The sequence below is a fragment of the Cordyceps javanica genome, chromosome 1, assembly GCF_051103115.1.
Source record: "Cordyceps javanica chromosome 1, complete sequence".
Taxonomy (NCBI): domain Eukaryota; kingdom Fungi; phylum Ascomycota; class Sordariomycetes; order Hypocreales; family Cordycipitaceae; genus Cordyceps; species Cordyceps javanica.
The window spans coordinates 4,622,137-4,641,428 of record NC_139295.1 but is presented as its reverse complement, the minus strand read 5'-3'; the positions used below and the strand labels follow the sequence as shown (position 1 = coordinate 4,641,428).

Genomic DNA, 19,292 nt, shown 5'->3' with positions numbered 1-19,292 from the left:
TAGGCTTTAGAGTCTTCACTGCTCCAAGTGTATGATATACTGCTTGTGCTGGCACGTTTTGTACAAAAACGAATACTTGCTGTGAAGTTGGCACGAGTGTAGGGTAAGGTGATGTTGGGTGTGGTGGGGTAGCGATGTGGCGTTTGTTGGACAGAAAAGGACGAAAAAGGCACTGAAAATACTTATGATGGAAAGTTGACAGGGGAAAATCGCCGGGCCTGATTTTTCTGCATTCACTCACTCATGGCATTTTTTTTTTCTTTCTTGCTTTTTGCCAACTGCCATTCAGCTGGGTACCTTTCCAGTGTGTGTGAGCCGCAATCTATGTGCTGTGATATACTGAGTACAAAACTTCCACCACTGCAAGGCGTACTCGTATTGGTACCTACGTAGGTACAATTAGACACCTACAGACGACTGTACTTACTTAAGTAGTAGGATGTAATGGTACACAAGTAGGGCAAGTGAAGTACTGACTGGTAAGTCTTTGTTGGTATCGGACTTTTTATTATCCAGGCCTTGCTTGCTTGCCTGCAAATACCTTACTTATCTTATTAGAGGTACGTACCTTTTTTTGCAGGCATGCTTGCCTCCCCACTTATTAATACTCGCAGCCCTTTTGCCCATCTTTGCCAGCTGCCAGCAGCCAGCCAAGCCAGCCCAGCCAAAGCTCCGGCGCGTGCACTAGTCTGTCTAGTCAACCACTCTGCGCCGCCTTCTTGGATGTGCAACTCAAGATTCCACTTAGACTCCTGGCAAAAAACCACCTGGGCCGCGCGACACCTCTGGATATCACGGTTCTACACACATTCCCCTCGCGACGTCGCGTTTCCATCAATCTCCTCATCCGTATCTCTTCTGCTTTATTCCGGCCCCTTGTAGAGCTGGTCAAAGGCTCTTATTGGACGCGTCCAGAGACGCACCGTCGCGTATAGAGGTCTGCCCGAAAATCGCTTGCCGTCATGGCGCCGATGCTCCAGGCTGACGCCGTCGACACCGACGCGTCAATGTCGGATGCGCCCGCTCCGCACAATCCAGAGCGAATGGTTCGTCTCTTACATCTTTGCACAATACAAGCTACCACCCGCCGCTGACAGCGCACGCAGGAGGTCGATGAGACGCCCGACTACACTGACTCCGACACCAACCCCAACACCACAGCCAGCAGCGTGGTTGGTGAGCCTATCGGCGATGGCAGAAAGCGCAGGTCAGAGGCCACGGCTCTTCGACGTAGCATCTTTGGCAAGAAACATGATCGCTTAGGCGAGTCCAAGGTAGGCCCGTGATGCCGGGTTTTCCGACCAGCCCTTTGCATTCATCTTCCTCCTGTCGCCCAGGCCATTGATTCTGACTCTCAATCCAGGAAGATGATACAATCAGACGTTTCCGCTACCTCCTCGGACTCACCGATCTCTTTCGTCACTTCATCGAGACGAATCCCAATCCCAAGATTCGCGACATCATGGCCGAAATCGATCGACAAAACGAGGAAGCCACGCGCGGAAAAAAGTCCGGCCCTCGACAAGGCGGCGCTACTAGCGAGAGAAGACGCCGCACCGAAGCCGAAGAAGACGCCGAGCTGCTCAAAGACGAAAAGCATGGCGGCTCGGCCGAGACTGTGTTCCGCGAGTCCCCCGGCTTCATCCAGGGTCAGATGCGTGACTACCAGGTTGCAGGCTTGAACTGGCTCATCTCATTGCACGAAAATGGTATTTCTGGTATTCTGGCTGATGAAATGGGTCTGGGAAAGACGCTGCAAACAATCTCTTTCCTCGGCTACCTTCGTCACATTGTCGACATTACCGGCCCGCACCTGGTTATTGTGCCCAAGTCCACTCTTGACAACTGGAAGCGAGAATTCGCCAAGTGGACTCCAGAGGTCAATGTCCTTGTTCTTCAGGGTGCCAAAGAGGAGCGCCACGAGCTCATCAACGATCGTCTAGTCGACGAGAAATTCGACGTCTGCATCACGAGCTACGAAATGGTGCTGCGCGAAAAATCGCATCTCAAAAAATTTGCCTGGGAGTACATCATCATCGATGAGGTGAGTAAATATGACTTCCCAATAGCTCACTACCGTGCTAATAAATCCGCAGGCTCATCGTATCAAAAACGAAGAATCATCACTGTCGCAAGTTATTCGACTCTTCTCCTCGCGCAACCGACTCCTCATTACCGGCACGCCCCTGCAGAACAACTTGCACGAGCTATGGGCGCTCCTCAACTTCCTCCTGCCCGATGTGTTTGGTGATTCCGAGGCCTTTGATCAATGGTTCTCCGGCGAGGACCGCGATCAAGATACAGTCGTCCAGCAGCTGCATCGCGTTCTTCGACCTTTCCTTCTTCGCCGTGTCAAGAGCGATGTTGAAAAAAGCCTTCTTCCCAAGAAAGAAGTCAACCTATATCTTGGCATGTCCGATATGCAGATCAAATGGTACCAGAAGATTCTCGAGAAGGATATCGACGCTGTCAATGGCGCTGGTGGCAAACGCGAATCCAAAACCAGACTACTCAATATCGTCATGCAGCTGCGAAAGTGCTGCAATCACCCATATCTCTTTGAAGGTGCCGAGCCCGGCCCTCCCTACACCACCGACGAACATTTGGTGTATAATGCCGGCAAAATGAAGGTCTTGGACCGACTTTTGAAGCGTCTTCAAGGCCAGGGAAGTAGAGTTCTCATCTTCTCACAGATGAGTAGACTGCTGGATATCCTCGAAGATTATTGCGTGTTCAGAGATTATAAATACTGCCGCATTGATGGTAGCACTGCACACGAGGACCGTATTGCTGCCATTGATGAGTACAACAAGCCTGGCTCCGAAAAGTTCGTCTTCCTGCTCACTACGAGAGCTGGTGGTCTTGGCATCAACCTGACGACCGCCGATATTGTTATTCTGTACGACAGCGATTGGAACCCTCAGGCCGATCTGCAAGCCATGGATCGTGCCCACCGTATCGGTCAGACAAAGCAAGTCGTTGTTTATCGGTTTGTTACAGATAACGCAATTGAAGAAAAAGTGCTGGAGCGAGCAGCACAGAAGCTCCGCCTCGATCAGCTCGTCATTCAGCAAGGTCGTGCCCAGCAGGGCGCCAAGGCCGCCGCAAATAAAGACGAACTGCTGTCCATGATTCAACATGGCGCCGAGACAGTCTTCCAGGCTAAAGGCTCGACAACTGGAAACAATGATGACCTCAACGAGGACGAGATCGACGCTATTCTTAACCAGGGCGAGTCTCGTACTAAAGAGCTCAATGCCAAGTACGAGAAACTTGGTCTCGATGATTTGCAAAAGTTCTCCTCAGAGTCTGCCTATGAATGGAATGGCGAAAACTTTGCCAACACCAAGAAGGACATTGGAATGACCTGGATCAACCCCGCAAAGCGAGAGAGAAAGGAGCAGTCATACTCCATGGACAAATACTTCCGACAGGCAATGTATCCCAACCCCAAGAATGACGGCAAGCCCAAGGCCCCCCGAGCGCCCAAGCAGATCCCCGTCCACGACTACCAGTTCTACCCCCCCAGACTTCAAGAGCTACAAGAGCGTGAAACAGCCTATTATAGAAAGGAGATTGGCTACAAGGTCGTTCTGCCCGATGGTGAGGAAGAGACACTCTCGGATCGCGAGGCCGAGCGGGCATTGGATCAACAGGAAATCGACAATGCCACACCCTTGACTGAGGAAGAGCGCGAGGAAAAGGAGGAGCTATCAACGCAAGGCTTCGGAAACTGGAGTAAGAGAGACTTTCAACAATTCGTCAATGGCTCCGGCAAGTTTGGGCGCAATGACTATAACGGAATCGCCACCGAAATCGGCAGCAAGACAGCCCCAGAGATTAAGGAATACGCCAAGGTCTTCTGGCAACGATATACAGAAATTGCCGATTATGGCAAGCACATCAAGGTCATCGAGGATGGCGAAGAACGCACACGACGGATCGACCAGCAGCGCAAACTTCTGCGCAAAAAGATGCAGCAATACCGCGTACCCCTGCAGCAGCTCAAGATTAATTACTCAGTGTCGACGACGAACAAAAAGGTGTACACAGAGGAAGAGGACCGCTTTTTGTTAGTGCTGTTGGACAAGTACGGCATTGACTCTGAGGGACTGTACGAGAATATGCGTGATGACATTCGCGAATCGCCGCTGTTCCGCTTTGACTGGTTCTTCCTCAGCCGCACGCCCGTGGAACTGTCGCGCCGTTGCACGACGTTGATCACGACTATTGTCAAGGAGTTTGAAGAAAGCTCTGGGCGCGGTGCCAACGGTGGCAACAGCAAGGCCAAGCGCGAGCCGGAAGACGACAATGACGAGGACAGCATCCTAGGCATGCCTGCGAAGAAGAAGTCTAAGAATGGTGTCAAAGTATGCTTACGCCCCCCCAAAAGCAGAGCGAATGCTTATACGAGATGACTGACCCGCGGAACAGAACAAGGCTTTGGACAATGTCAAGTCAAAGTCGAGTAAGGGCAGCAAGGCTAGCTCCGCAGCACCCTCCCGCGCTTCCAGCGTAGCGTCCAGCAACTCGAATGCTGGCAAGAAGAAGAAATCTAAGAAATAGTAACAGCATTGGAAAAAAAAAATTCATGGAATTATCTAATTGAAGTTGTGTTTTTTTTGATCACGTTTGGCAAAAGGGCGGGGTATTAGAACTTTTTGTTTCGCACTCGAGTGTGTGTGTGTGTGTGCGCGGGCTTGTTTGTTTTGACATTTGTATGTCGTCAATTTGCATTTATTTCGACTCTACAGACTGTGTATTGTCAATGTTTTATTTCGGATTAGGACAGGAATTCTGGTATTGGAGGGGACAATAAAAACAGAACACGCATGTTTGTATTTTGAAATTGTTGACCGCTTGTGAGAATGGTAAAGGAGGCCGGTAGGTTTCCTAGGTAGGCCTGTCACGGAGGGGGCATGTTCTTCCTTTTACAAGTTCTTTCATTTCTTCATGTCGTTGGATATGCCTCATATCTAAGTTATCCATGGCGGCATGCCCGGCCGCTTTTGCTCCGCCATGACCACTATTTTCCATCTCCACGCCTTGATGCGGCAGAAAAGAAGGAAACGGGCGACCGGCCTCCCCTCTCGTCTTGCCTCTCGTCTTCTTCCTTCTTGCCCCCGTTGTAGTTGCCATCCCGCGCCGTTCCCCAGGCAGTGGACAGCGACAAAGGAAGCAATGAAATAAAAAACAACCGCAAGTATAAAGTCACATTGCCCCTTGCCCTTTTTCTTGAATTGTCGCCATAAAACCAGAACAAAATGTCAATATTAACAAACGCCGTAAGGATATGCAAGCCCACAGGGATTTAAAGAAAACAAAGGCTCTTTAAAGCTCATCTCGGGGTATCATCTTGCCGTCTTGCCGTCCATGTGCACCCCCTCTTGGTCTGTCGCGTCGCCATCAAAACTCCAAAAGAGTAGGCCTTATAGGTAGTTGGTGATGCGTCATCGGGGAGCTCGTTGGAAACATACAAAATTTGGCGCCAGAAGACCGAGACAAGAAGGGTTAAATAAGAAGAATGGAAAAAACTTCTTTCGCCGTTTCCTTTCTTCTAGAAAAACCACCTCTCTTACTGTGTCGCTTACTGCTGCAGTCTGTTGGCGCGCTCTCTCTCGACCTCGTAAGTAAAGTCAAAGTAGCCCTTGTCGAAGTGGTGAATACGGACGTAGCCGTCCTCTCCGCCGCTGGCATAGCTCTTGCCAGTTGGGTCGGCGGCCACGGTGTTAAGGGGACCAAAGTGGCCACGAACGCGGCCGACCTCGTCCTCAAAGATCTTGTGGTAGAAGCGCGCCTCGAACTTGCCCTGGCGGGCCGAGGTGGTGGTGACATCCATGGCGGCCTGGCCACCGCCAAGGATGACAAAGTCCTTCTTGCGGGTGATGGTGGCACTGTTGAGGGGGGTATCGGCGGGGTAAGTCTTTAGGACTTCGAGGTCGCGAGTCGAGATGAGCTGCAGATGCCATAGTTAGTCGATTGTTTGCGTGGATTGCATTGAAAAAAAGTTCAGCTTAGCTGTGCGTACCTTGGCAGACTTGTCCTTGCTGGCGGTGATAAAGTACGAGCGGTCGGCGGCCCACTGCAGGTCGACAATGGGCTGGTTGAGCTCGTGAATGGGGTAGTTGACGAGGAGGTCGCCCGACTTGGCATCGTACTGGGAGACACTGCCGTCCTCGTGGCAAGCGATGATGTACTTTGTGAGGGCGCTCCAGCCAGCGACGGTAGCCTTGCTCTCGTCGCAGACGATGGTGAGGGAGCGCTCGTCGGTCTGCTCGGCGTTGACGTCCGGGTTGATGTCAAAGGTGATGATGTTGGAGAGGTAGCCCATGCGCTTCTCAGTGACGCCGAGCAGCTTGGTGCCGTCCTCGTTGAACTCGACGCGCTTGACGGCCGTGGGGAACTCCCACACCTTGAGGCACTTGCCCGTCTTGACCTCCCACAGGCGGATGGTGTTGTCGGCCGAGCCGGAGGCGATCATGGTCGAGGTCGGGTCGACGTCGACGGTCCAGATGGCGCCGACATGTCCATTATACGTGCCGAGACGCTCGCCGTTGTGCGCATACCAGACGCAAATGGCCTGGTCCTTGGAGACGGAGAAGAGGAGATCGCCATCGAGGTTGTACCTGTCAAGACGAGCGAGGTTAGCTCGTTCTGATGGTTTGGTAGATGGGCGACGAGCGAGGCAGAATTGCGAGATGACGGCGGGAGGCTCGCAATCAACAACGATCTGCCTCGACCGCGGCCATGATCAAAAAGGTGCTCGAACTCTCGTCGCCCCTCATTTGGCGGGACCTACTTGATCTGGGTGAGCGCACGCTCGTGGCCCGAGAGGAGAATAGGTCTCATGATGCCGTCGAGTATGTATTGAGTCCCGTGTACACTGGGATGTCGTGGAGAGTCTGGCTGGCGTGAGGTTTTCGAGGAGGGGCCAGAGGAGGGGCGGGCGTGTTATATTCAGAGGATGGGCCACTGCCTTTCTCTAGGATTAGACTGGCGAGTTTGAAATTTTGGCGATTGTGCGTTTTGGTGGGGCGCCTCATGTGGCGCCTCGTGTGGCGGGGCTTTCGCTGCTAGGTAGAAATTAGCACAGGCTAAATTTCCTAAACAGGGGTGGTTTGCGTGTCTGACTCACTGGCTCCCTGTGTCATTTGTATGGGAGTCACTTGGTTACTGGCGCGCTTGAGGGTGTCATATGCGGTAAATTTACACTCCATTTATTTATTATGATTGCTTATTTCACGTTTTATGACTCTGAAGGATTCTTAGAGTCATCTCTATTTTATTGAAAACGTAGCTTGCCGTGTTCACATTGCTGGCCTCGAGTTTCACACAGGGCAGCTTCCTAATCAAGAAGAGAGATCTAAATTGCAGTAACACGAATGATCAAATTTTTGTACTGAAAAACGGAATCCGTAATAAGACGAAGAGATGAACGAATGAGTACGGAGTGGTGATTATCAAATTATCTTCCAAACCACGTTGGCGCCGAAGCAGCCGCTATTCATCGTAGCCTTGTCATCGTCGGCTCTGAATGGAGCGTACAAATTTTGGAGAGCAATTATATGGTTGACCGTTTTGAATACAAACGAGTGATAGTATACAAAACTGAAACAAAAAAGGTTGAGATGCCCTTTACAACTTGAGTCTTCGCATACCCGGCACAATAGCTGGGCTGCCTGCATCACCAGCCTGGCTCCCAGGTACAGGCCATCCAATCTCACTGGCCACTGTTGGCCAAGTAATGTTACTCCAAGGCTTAAATTCGACTTCACATACGGTACCAGGCTCGGGCATAGTGCCGTTTACCCAGTAGGCGGCAAACTTTTGAACAGTGCACTTCGATGGGAGCCCGAGAGAGGCATGCTGCAGAGAAGGAGCTATTAGTAAATGCAGCTAATATCAGAGTGAGTCACTTGAAAAAAGGGCTTTGCTTACTCCATATCCATTCACTTCCAAGACAGTGCTGCCCTTGAAACCAGCGCTGACATTGCGCGCCGAAACAATGGGGGTATGGCCATCATATGAATTACCGACAAGGAGCACGGGCTTTCGCGGAGCGACTTGAAAGTTACCTTTGTAGCGCTCCTTGGCATCGATCTGCCACTGTGCACAGATCATGGCGACGGGAGCCTCCGAAGGGCCCATGACACGGCTGATGTTGCCAAGCCGCTGCTGGACTGGCAGATACGCCTCCAAGGATGAGAGGCGGTTCACGCGATCGGAGCAGTGGATTCCGACAAGTGATTGGATAGTCTGCTGGGATGCACGTGCCGTTGTATCGTCGGTGATTTGAAGTTGAGCGGTCCAAGCCGCCAGGAACTCGACATCGTAGTCTTTTTTTGGCCCCAAGAGCATATCCAGGCCTGTAGTGAAGTTTGGCCACGAGTACGGACTGTACAGAGCATTGCTAGCAATCTGACCGAGTGCATAATTATCGAGGACGGCGGTACCAGCTGGAAGGGGGTCGTAACGAAGGCTCTCGTACAGCGACCAGTACCGTTTCTCGAGCTCGGCGGAGGAATCGCCTCGACGTGACAGGACGCACTTGTCGGCATTTTGGGCACAGTGCTCAAAAATGGCTGAAAAGACTTGATCAGATTGAGTCCATTCTTCGAAGTCACTGTATTGAAAGTCAGTAAATTCAACATGTACGCATTCACTGAATCCAAACATACGCGTCGGCATGGTAGTACTCATGCGGATTTTGGACACCGTCGAGGATGACACCTTCAATCTTTTCTGGAAACATGGAGACGAGAGTGGCACCTAACGTGGTGCCATACGAGAATCCTATGCGAAGGCACAGTCAGAATCACAGAACTTTTAGGCAAATGTGGCATGCTTACCCCAGAAGCGGATCTTGTCCTTTTCACCAAGTGCCGTGGCGACGGACACAACATCGCGTGCAGTGAAGGCCGTACCGATGAGGGAACCAGTCTTTTTTTGTGCTCGGGAACAAAGCTGACCAAAGTTGCCCGCAGCTGCCCAAAGATGGCCAATTACTTCACGATCCTCTGGCTGGGGGGCGGGGGAGAGGTTGTCCATAAGTCGCTGCTGCTGAAAGCTCGAGTTGAAACAGGTAAAGGGAAGCGTCGTGGTTGTTCCACTATATGAAGCTCTGTTAGGAAGTTATTCTGGTGTGGTTGCGAGATCTCGTCCCCAGCCTCGAGAAACTTACCGAGGATCAAACGCGACAAGATCATACCGTCCACCGGAGAACCTTTCGCGGCAGATCAGCGTCATCCACACAATATTGAGTTCCACGGCGCGTCATTCTTACATGTTGAGAACAAAGCTGCTCTGCGCGGTCGTGAAAATTGACTCTTCACCAGGACCACCGTAATTGAGGAGGATACTACCCAAGGACGGCTGCTTGGTAGCTGGGACCCGGATTAAGTTGAGTACAGCTGTTTCGTTGCATTTCTCGTTGGTGTAATCTAGGGGAACGCCGTATTGCGCGCACTCAACTGGCAGGCCAGATAGATCAGATACTGCCGAAGGGCATCTTCCCCATCTTATGCTAGAGTTGGTACGGTCGGCGGTGCTGTTAGTGATGGAAGTCGCGGGTGCTGCTTGGGCGTAAGCAGCAAGCCCAAGAAGTATTGGCAGAGCGGTCTTGGAGAACACCATTTTTGCTACTATGGTAACGAGGAAGTCAAAAGCAGAGGATAAGAAGCTCACGATACTACAGCGACAAAAAGAAAACCCTTTTATCTACACGGGGAGGTCCAAGTTATATAAGACTGGAATATGGAGTCGTCTGCCGCAGAGTATAAGCGCCAAGACGTGATTGTCAATATCATCTCTATCGATTGACGTAGGCTCCATGCCCGAGCTTTAAAGCACGCTTACTCGATTGGGTGCGATGCAGCGTTAACACCAAGAACAATACAGAGGTTCCGGGCGAAGCTGGCGTGGGTCGTGACATGGACCTCTGATGGCCTTTGTCATTGTGGGCGAGAGCGATTAGTTACCACTTACGAATTCTGTGTCTATTTGCCCGGGCTGCTCCGCCTTGTCTGCCCCATTTCACTCAGCGAGAGCCTTCGTATGGTGTATGGCAATGAAGGGGCTGCGGATCGGCAGTGGTGACCAATGCCTGCACAGGATAAGCATGGCGCAGCAGGGCTCACCGAGACACGATCCGGCTACTTCCCAGAAGGGTAATTTGCAGCGCTACCACCAAAATCGACTGCCGGCGATCTCGGAAGAAGCCACAATGTCCAGCCCAGGGTGGCGGCGTTAGACCTTTTTGATAGAGACCAACGGCGACGAATGATGCCAAATTCGCGTCTGGCGTCTGTTTATACGTTTTCTGCTATTTGCTCTGATTAGCAGCCTGACGGGCAAGTCGTCGGCTGACAAGAGTTATGATGGGACGGGCAACAGCTAGCCGCAACGAGGTGGAAAGAGACAAGATAGGAGTAGAGCAGCAGCAAAAGGATAGATACGACGGGAATCAATACGCTACTATAGACATACACCTGGATGGCTTGGATTGCTATTTTGGCAGTATCCAATACACATTTATCGCAAATGAGCACTTCCACTCTTTTCTGGTAACAGAAACTGTCTCAATCAAGCCACTGACAGTCCATTGTTTCCTATAGGGAGTGTCGAAGCCTGTAAAATAGCCTTTGCTTGTTCCAAAGCGAGAAAACAGCCGGCATAGATCCTTGGATTGTACATTCCACAAGTAGTAGTTGCCTAATACCGTATTGACCATCTACGAACGGACAAAAGACCAATCATCTTCCCCAACTTGCCACTTCAGACTTTTCAATTCTTGTCGCGAGCGCTTTCCCCATTGTAGCATTACCGCAGACGTTGCCATCCACCAGTGCATTGGTAGTCGGAATCAAATATCGACATCGATAGCCGCAAATGACTTTCCCCAATTATCGTTGGGGGTATCACAATATCTCATGAGCAGTGTCTCAAAAGAAATGCTCTAGTTGTGCCAGTTATCAGCGTGATGCTAGGGGACCACAGCATGGCTACCCAGCAGCACAGGGGTATGCTTTTGCAGGCTGTCTCTCCCGTATGGAGTCTCAGCCAGCCTTTTTCAGGCTATGCCGTAACTCTTTTATTACTGCTCATATTCTATAAGTACATGCTGCTGCTCCTATATCAGCTGAGCTGTACATCCAATGCCGACTCGATCGCTTCGCCTCCTTTACATGCTCATATACATTGCTAGATTGAGGTACCATGACGATGACTCCAGCCAAAAAACAGCCCTTGCTGCTCATTACCTATCCGCGCTCAGCCTCAAATCTCATGATGAAGCTCCTTAACCTGCCTAGCCAGAAACAGGCTATTTCCAACGAGAGAGGAGGATATTTCTTCCTTCCTGCTGCTACGAGCATGAATCGTGCTGGCATGCTGCGACGATCACGATTGGAATGGAGTGAGGGCGAGACTAACGAACTGCGGCGAAAGTATCAATCCTGCTGCGATGAGCTGCAGCAGCTGTTGGACGAGGCCGACCAGCAGAATAAGATGGCCGTGACAAAGGAACATGCACCTTTCATTATGTCTCCCACCACTATTTCGGACTACCTCTTCGGATCACCCAACGACGCCGTGCCTTGGACTGTGCAGGTACCGCAATCATACAGCACTGGCGGTCGCCTGTCGGGCCTGCCCGGCCTGCCCCCAAACCCTTCTGTCCTGCCGGACGAGTTATTGTTGCGATGCGCCCCTGCTTTCCTAATCCGGCACCCGGCGTTAGCATTTCCGTCTTACTATCGTGTTGTTTTGTCTTTTTGTGATGGCGATATGGCCAGAATGGAGAATGAAATGGTGCCTTATGCGGCTATCGGATGCACGCTCCGCTGGACGAGACAGCTCTTCGACTGGTACGCAGCAGCGTGGGCAGCCCTCGGTCATGAAGCCAAAGAGCCCATTGTGCTAGAAGCGGACGATATGATTCAAGATCATGCGGCTGTTCTGCGCTTTTGCAGCCTTATTGGCCTTGACCATAAAAAGGTGCAGTTTCACTGGGATCCTCTGACCAAAGAGGACCAAACCGGCATGGATTCTGCGAGCGCTAGAACACGCATTACACTGAACTCATCGGAAGGTATAAAAAAGGGAAAAACATTCGACGGCCTCACAATCGAGGTGGAAGTAGAGAAGTGGAAGGCGGAGTTTGGTGAGCAGATTGGGACGAGGATTGAAGGCTGGGTCCGGGCCGCCATGCCTGATTACACGTATCTCGTCGGCAAGAAATTACGGGCCAATTCAGCCTCTATAGTATAACTACTCAATATTCAATGAAACATTTTGATTTGTACTAGCATACAATCATTGTATTGTCAACCCCATCCCCCCTAATAAGTCACTAGCACATGGCTAGTTCGCCCGCAGCTGACCGAATCTCATTGAAACCCAGTCTTCACAGGTCATGGGCGTCCTGATACTCTCGTTTTCACCATTGCGAAAACTCTGAAGTGCACTCATTTGCGCTGAAGCGTCGGGACGTACTAGAAAGGCAAAGCTGTACCTATCTTGGACCTGCTTCCCGGGCACAGTGACTACTCGGTGTATCACGCTCTCGATTTTGCCGCCGCTGAGAATCTTCATAGCGTCACCAAAGTTAACAATGGCGTGGCCTGGCATAGGGAGCACGTTGCGCCACATGTTTGTGCCTGTAGGTTGGATTTGAAGTCCGGGTGACGAGGTGAACAGGAATGTGAGGGAACCCATGTCGGCGTGAGCCAGCTGCGGGATACTGAAAATGCCATCACCGATTGCATTGGGATATCTGAGCAGGCGGAGGATGTTGAGCGGTGATGCCATCGAGCCGTGCCGGGATTCGAACGCGTCGGTGACTGGGAGCCCAAAAGCCCTGGACAGCGCCCTCAGAATGAGCTGCGTCATATCCAAGCAGCTGGAGGTCAGCTGTGACAGTGCCTCTCTATGCTCGGCAACCACACTAGGGTGCCGAAGTGCTAGGTTTGGGGATGATGGTTTTGTGGCAGCATCTTGGGAAATCTAGAAGACCTGGTTTAGTTAATGGCCGACCGTGCTGCGCGAGGGGAGTGCCTACAGCGTAGCTCTCGAAGCCGTCTCGATGACCTTCGATCCCGCCTTTGTTTCTACCGATTGGCTTATACCTATTGCCACCCAATAAAGAATCATGTATCAGCTTGCCGTGAATAAGGAATGTACTGTATGTTGAAGCGTTTGGAACACGAACCCATTTAGCTTGAGCTTGCCCATATTGTCTATGTCGAACGATAACTTCTCATCAATGGGCATGTCGAAAATTGCATGGCTCAGACAATCCACGTCCCGGATACTTTGATCGAAGATACTCTTATCGCCGCTTCCAAAGTTCAAATAAAAAATGCCGTCCTCTGTGGCAGCTAGGAATAAATCTCGTAGGGCGTGTGGCGCCTCATTCTGCAGTTCTGAGCAGCTGATGGTGCGTAGAGTCGCCTTGCTGGACAAGTCAACGTTGCCATTTTCCGCTGAAGTAGCCATGTTTTCTGAGAAATCTGTAAATATGATCAAATATGTAGTGTATGCAGCGATACAAAGGCGTCTACCACCCATCATATATCATGTATGTCACCGTGACTCCACTGCTCAATACTATGATTTGAAGCAGCGAAAGGACTGCCACACTACATAGAATCACTAGTATACTAATTCAGGTTACGTCAAAGCTTCGCAAGCCATGCAGTGGGCCGTCACAACAGAATTTCCGTGTCTTGGATATCTTTGATACACCGGGGACGTACCGGTAAAGCAAGTCCACATTCTTGACAGGGATGCCTGGTGGACTGAATCCGGCATGGCATCTTCCGCGAGCAATGCACCAGCTGAATGTGAACCAGTCTTAATCATGTCGGTTATACTTCGAGATGCGGGTCTACATGTACGAAAAAAAGCAATCGGCAATGTGTAGAATTGCGACTGGACCATCGCGAATGCCCTGCGAGCCAGGCTTGTAGCTGACCTGCGTGATCGGCGGACTATGTACTCTGCTCTGTTGGTCACCCGGACACCTTGAAGAGGTCGAAGTCCTGCCTCTGTCAAGTACAAAAGTTTCTTCCTATTACAAAACTACCACGAAAACTTTACGCTCCGAAATCATCACACTGTGACGAACTTTGACCAAAATGATTGCACAATATCAGTATTCTGTGGCTATAATCGGCCTAGGCTCACGAGGCCAAAGAACTTGGTTTGAGAGCCTTCAGAACGCAAATCAAATTCTGGTACATGCTGTATGCGATAGCAGTGCAGTGGTGTTGAACAACTTTGTGTTGCGATATCCAGAAATCCCCGCCTACCCAAGTCTCGAGCGCTTGCTGGAGCATCACCGTCCCGATTTCGCCGTCATCTGTGTACCCAATAGGTACCATATGATCACCATCAAGCAATTGGAGGCGGCCGGTGTGCCTTGTTTGAAGGAGAAGCCGATCGCTGGCACCATCGACGAATTCGTCCAATTGTGCTCTCTGCAGACTAAGCTCGGCGTGACATTTCAGAGGCGATGGCAACCTAGATACAAGCATTTCCGACAGATGCTTCCCGAGATCGGAAGAGCCATCTCAGTGAGGGCGGTAATGGCTGGAAAATATGATCCGCCGCAAGATGGGTGGCGGGTTCAGCATAACGTTGGTACATTTGTAAGTCATCTCTTTGAGTCGCTCATTGATTGGTTTCTCATGCTTTATCATTTCAGGATGATCTGGGAGTACACATGCTGGATGTACTTGTTTGGCTTTTTGGGCGCCCTGACGGTGTCTTTGCCCATTGCCTGGGCGATGGTCAGCCCGCTGAGCGAGACCGAGAGTCCCACGTTTTGATGACTTGGCGAAAGTCTGAGCTCATCGGCCACTTGTACGTGTCCGAGGTGGCCCTCGAGAAGGACGAGAGCCTGGTTGTCCGCGGCACAAAGGGAACGCTTCACCTGAGGGGCGAGGAGATGACCCATTTCGATCTCAATGGCCGCCAGACCTACCAGATCAGCTTTCAATCTCGCAAGCAAGATGTCATTGTGGACATGTGTCAAGAATTTTGTGACTACATTTCTGGTAAAAGAAACGAGTACTCCACCTCGATCCTGCAGATAGAGGATACTCTGCTCACTACTGAAGCAATCAACTCATCATTTGCTTCACATGCTTTGGAACACATCGCGCAACCTCACGCAAATGGGCATACAAATGGTCACAAAAATGGTCACACAAATGGTCACACAAATGGTCACACAAATGGTCACGAAAATGGTCACGAAAATGGCCACGAAAATGGTCACGAAAACAGCGACGAAAATGGTCACAAGGATGATCACAAAGATGATGGTCACGAAAATGGTCTTGAAAAGGGTCGCCAGAATGGCCGCCACAATTTCACAAAGACTTTGGACAAGGGACAAAAAGAATCGAGTGCTGAAAACGGAAATGGTCATTTCGAACCAATTGGCATTGACGGTGTCTCTACAAAACTGTCCCATGAACAGGAAAAGACGCAAATAAGATTTCTGCTGAACAATGGTGATGACATGCCAGGTCTCGGGTTTGGAACACGGAAGCCAAAATGCCCAAATCAGACTTACGATGCAGTCAAGAAAGCACTAGAGGTGGGCTACCGACACATTGACACCGCCTTCAGGTACAACAACGAGGAGCAAGTTGGTAAGGCTGTGCGGGATTCGAGCCTTCCGCGCCAATCAGTCTGGGTCACAACCAAGGTCGACAACTCCTGGCATCACCGAGTGGAAGAATCTGTCAGCACTTCCTTGTCTAGGTTGGGTATGGAGTACATTGATTTGCTTCTCATGGTAAGAAGTTGAGCTGGGTTCTTGCAGCTAGGCGGCATCAATCTGAGACTGACTATCGGGCAGCATTGGCCGTCGCCTGTCGATCCTGATGATACTAAGAAGGCCCTCGCGAACTGGGATTTTACCATGACGTGGTAAGTGATACATTGACTTTCCAAAGAGCGGCGGTGACTGACATGGGCCAGGAGAGACATGCAGAAGGAGGTGACTGCAGGCCGAGTGCGAGCTATTGGAGTCTCAAACTTTGGGATCCGTAATCTGCAGAAGCTTATGTCTCATCCGACGTGTACTGTCGTGCCCGCCGTAAATCAAATCGAGGTAGGCCAAGGCGCGATGTCCTGGATTCGTAACTGCGGTGCCAAAGCTAACAACTCCACTCAAGCTTCATCCGTACTGCCCGTCAACGGGGCTGATTGCGTTTTGCAAAGAAAACGGCATTCACTGCACGGCCTACTCGCCCCTTGCCTGCGGGCTGACGGAGCTCCATGGCCACCCTGCTTTGGTAGACATCTGCAGCCGGACGGGCAAGACAGCCCAACAAGTCCTGTGAGTCAAACAAGCTGTGATCCATTGTTTTCGCCCCAGCGGCATCTTTTTTTACTGACGGCGGTGAAGGATCCGATGGGGTGTACAGAGAGGCACCAGCGTGATTCCGAAGAGTGTGAGCCCAGAGAGGATCACGGCCAACTTTGATAAATCGGATTGGGAGCTGACCCCTGAGGACCAGGCTAAGATCAGCTCCATTGAAGGGAGACACCGAGTTTACCCAGACGATTGGCTCCCAGGCCAGGTCTTTTGGGCAGAGGATGACTAGAGTGAAGTATGAGGTAGGACTACCCTTGTGTATCTAGTCCGCGAAGTTTATACTTTAGCTCGATTTACTATTATTCTATCGATCTCTTTTTTGAAAAAACATGTGCTCTCTTCTTGACCGGATTACTCAATGCCTACTGCATCCAAGATTGCAGACTCCTCATCCCACCACTTCGAAAAAGTGTGAATCCTCTGTGTTCGCTCCTTGGCTAGTCTTTTTCCTGCATCCGTCTTCAGCTCTGCATTAGTAAACCTTTGATGATTGTGATATATGTAGTCATGGGATTGGATTACCTTCATCATGGATTCCAGCTTCTCTAGCTTCTCCGTCATGTGATCTCTGGAAAGCTGCATGTTCGACAATGGCATTTTTGCACCACCAAATGTAAATGCACGGCCAATACCGATTGCCCCAATAGCATCCAGTCTATCGGCATCTTGCACAATACTCAATTCAGGATGTGCCACCAGAATGGACTTTGCGTAATCTGGGTCGCGTATCTCTGTAGAGTAGGAGACGTTGTTGACGATGGCAACGATGGAGGCCACCAAAGACCCGTCAACATTAGCCTGCTCCAGGATCTGTATCAACTTGGAGTCCTGGGATGGGCTTTCCGTATACTTCTTGTCTGTAACATCATGAAGCAACCTATATTTCGGATTGAGAACCAGTGTAAACAGGGGCGACAAGGGTGGGCAAGTCTTACGCGGCCAGAATGACAATGGTAGGATTGGCTGTGTGCTGCGCGTTACTTTTACGCTCCGCAGTCAATATGGATTGAGCGAGAGCCACAACACGAATGACATGGCTGAAGTCGTGAGAGGCGTCAAACCCGGCCATGTGTTGCTGGACGGAGAGTGCGACAGACTCAAACACACTGTCTGTCGTCGGGAATTCTTCAGCTTCGCACCCGGAGCGGGCAGCCCGAAGGATCTTGGACAATGCCTCCATTGTGCAGAAATTTAGTTGAAAAGAACAAGATTTCCCAGTGACCGAGGGTAGTTCAAAGAAGTAAGGACGACTCTTTGTGGCATTTCCAAAATTGAAGACCGGCTAACAGTGGGCTTGGACTGGAGCATCGCGGGGCTGTCTTAGACAAATTTATTTTTCGACAGCTGGAAGCAGCACCAAAAGGCAGGGGTTGATCTCATGCAGTCCTTAGCTTCACGTACCATATAGCGTCAGGTACTCCGTAGTACTTTCTGCCTCGAGCATCTGGCCGGAACAATTACACTGCATAAAAGCCACCGTTCATAAATATTGCGTCCAAGATGGTGCCCTGCAATAGCCAGGTCCGTCTGCATTGCTCGGTCTTGTCAACTATTCTCATGGGACTGCTTCGAAAGTGGCCCAACACGATACAATGGATTACATCAAGAGTCGCATGTACGCTCTTGAGGTTACGCCTCGCACTCGAAGCACCCCTATGCTTGTCCTCGCTGTCGGACCCTCCAGGTCTGGCACAGGTTCTTTGCGAGAAGCCTTGATCCAACTGGGCTACAGTCACACCTATCATGGTTTCGATACCGTGATTCAACCGGCAGACGACATACTATGGCACAAGCTCAGGCTCAAGCGCGAGAAGCTAGGCCCAGGAAGCTTGACGGCAGCCGACTTTGACCAGGTCATTGGCCACTGCGCCGCCATCACCGACCATGCCGCGACTGCTTTTGCTCTAGACCTGATAGCAGCATACCCAGAGGCCAAAGTCATTCTGAATGTCCGAAAGGACGTGGAAGCGTGGCACGCGAGCGTCATGCAGACGCTCATGCCGCTGCATCGAAGCTGGAAGTTTTGGGCTCGGAGCTGGTTCTGCTCCGAGTTGTTCTGGGTCCAGGAGAGCTTCATGCGCGGTAACTGGAATTCGTTTTACAGAGGAAATTTCGAGAAGCACTCGCGCGGCGTCTTGAAGGATCATTGCCGGGCGATAAGGGAGCATGTCCCGCCGGAGCGGCTTCTCGAGTGGGAGATCCAGGACGGATGGGAACCGCTCTGCAAGTTTCTCGGCAAGCCCGAGCCAGACGAGCCATTTCCCACCTTGAACGCAGGGAGAAATTACGAGAAGCTTTTCCGCAAACGGATTGCACGGGCTGATGGAAACATTCGCCGAATCGTGGTGGGATTCTCGGTCGTGGTGGTTGCTTTCGTCTACGCGAGGTACTTTGTATTGTATTGATCAATGAGAGCTATCAGTAGCTCATAATATGAGACAATATGAGTTTCCCCATACATCAATATCACCCAGTAGCTTGTAAGTGCATGTCTAGGCAAAGTTTCTCACGTATAAATTTTAGGTTGCAAGTATATGTCTAGGCAATGTGTCTCGTATTCCCGTAAATTTTAGTTTGTAAGTAGACTGGTATGTCTAGGCAATGTTTCTCGTATTCTCGTACATTTTAGTTTGTAAGCCATGTCTAGCAAAGTTTTCTCGTACACATATTTTGGTTTGCAAGTACATGTCTGTGCAAGTTTTCCCGTACATTTTTTTCGGTTGTAAGTGCATGTCTGGGCAATCCTGTGGAGATTGCGCACTTGATACTTCCCTCTTCCCTCGGATGAACTACGTGCGGCCCATGAATACTTACTTAGCCGGGCTACCGGGTTGACCATTATGGAAGATCCCCGTGAGTCAACTGTCTCAGATAATATAAGGCAGCAAGGCCATGTGCAGAC

At 50.7% G+C, this 19,292-nt stretch overlaps 8 protein-coding genes across 8 annotated transcripts; 4 read left to right on the top strand and 4 right to left on the bottom strand.

Moving 5' to 3' along the window:
• Window positions 1-962: 962 nt before the first annotated feature.
• On the top strand, window positions 963-4,566 carry V2A60_001394 (SNF2 family N-terminal domain-containing protein; the record flags this gene model as incomplete). The annotated part of the gene is made up of 5 exons (XM_083252755.1): window positions 963-1,046; window positions 1,107-1,274; window positions 1,364-2,044; window positions 2,097-4,370; window positions 4,435-4,566. The coding sequence occupies 5 exons, from the start codon at window positions 963-965 to the stop codon at window positions 4,564-4,566; spliced, it is 3,339 nt and encodes a 1,112-aa protein (XP_083108881.1).
• A 1,021-nt stretch (window positions 4,567-5,587) lies between these two features.
• Window positions 5,588-6,849, bottom strand: V2A60_001393 (translation initiation factor eIF3 subunit i; the record flags this gene model as incomplete). The annotated part of the gene is made up of 3 exons (XM_083252754.1): window positions 5,588-5,956; window positions 6,029-6,626; window positions 6,800-6,849. The coding sequence occupies 3 exons, from the start codon at window positions 6,847-6,849 to the stop codon at window positions 5,588-5,590; spliced, it is 1,017 nt and encodes a 338-aa protein (XP_083108880.1).
• Window positions 6,850-7,635: 786 nt separating this feature from the next.
• Window positions 7,636-9,633, bottom strand: V2A60_001392 (uncharacterized protein; the record flags this gene model as incomplete). Its single annotated transcript, XM_083252753.1, has 6 exons — window positions 7,636-7,866; window positions 7,939-8,623; window positions 8,679-8,793; window positions 8,850-9,109; window positions 9,182-9,223; window positions 9,284-9,633. 6 exons carry the CDS (start codon window positions 9,631-9,633, stop codon window positions 7,636-7,638), a joined length of 1,683 nt encoding a protein of 560 aa, XP_083108879.1.
• A 1,653-nt stretch (window positions 9,634-11,286) lies between these two features.
• On the top strand, window positions 11,287-12,267 carry V2A60_001391 (uncharacterized protein; the record flags this gene model as incomplete). The annotated part of the gene is made up of 1 exon (XM_083252752.1): window positions 11,287-12,267. One exon carries the CDS (start codon window positions 11,287-11,289, stop codon window positions 12,265-12,267), a length of 981 nt encoding a protein of 326 aa, XP_083108878.1.
• A 93-nt stretch (window positions 12,268-12,360) lies between these two features.
• Window positions 12,361-13,494, bottom strand: V2A60_001390 (uncharacterized protein; the record flags this gene model as incomplete). Its single annotated transcript, XM_083252751.1, has 3 exons — window positions 12,361-13,002; window positions 13,058-13,124; window positions 13,208-13,494. 3 exons carry the CDS (start codon window positions 13,492-13,494, stop codon window positions 12,361-12,363), a joined length of 996 nt encoding a protein of 331 aa, XP_083108877.1.
• A 1,091-nt stretch (window positions 13,495-14,585) lies between these two features.
• V2A60_001389 (aldo/keto reductase) lies at window positions 14,586-16,619 on the top strand (the record flags this gene model as incomplete). The annotated part of the gene is made up of 6 exons (XM_083252750.1): window positions 14,586-14,648; window positions 14,705-15,805; window positions 15,869-15,939; window positions 15,991-16,123; window positions 16,188-16,351; window positions 16,421-16,619. 6 exons carry the CDS (start codon window positions 14,586-14,588, stop codon window positions 16,617-16,619), a joined length of 1,731 nt encoding a protein of 576 aa, XP_083108876.1.
• Window positions 16,620-16,741: 122 nt separating this feature from the next.
• On the bottom strand, window positions 16,742-17,570 carry V2A60_001388 (HD domain-containing protein; the record flags this gene model as incomplete). The annotated part of the gene is made up of 3 exons (XM_083252749.1): window positions 16,742-16,849; window positions 16,913-17,267; window positions 17,326-17,570. 3 exons carry the CDS (start codon window positions 17,568-17,570, stop codon window positions 16,742-16,744), a joined length of 708 nt encoding a protein of 235 aa, XP_083108875.1.
• A 412-nt stretch (window positions 17,571-17,982) lies between these two features.
• Window positions 17,983-18,795, top strand: V2A60_001387 (sulfotransferase family protein; the record flags this gene model as incomplete). Its single annotated transcript, XM_083252748.1, has 1 exon — window positions 17,983-18,795. The coding sequence occupies one exon, from the start codon at window positions 17,983-17,985 to the stop codon at window positions 18,793-18,795; it is 813 nt and encodes a 270-aa protein (XP_083108874.1).
• Window positions 18,796-19,292: the final 497 nt, after the last annotated feature.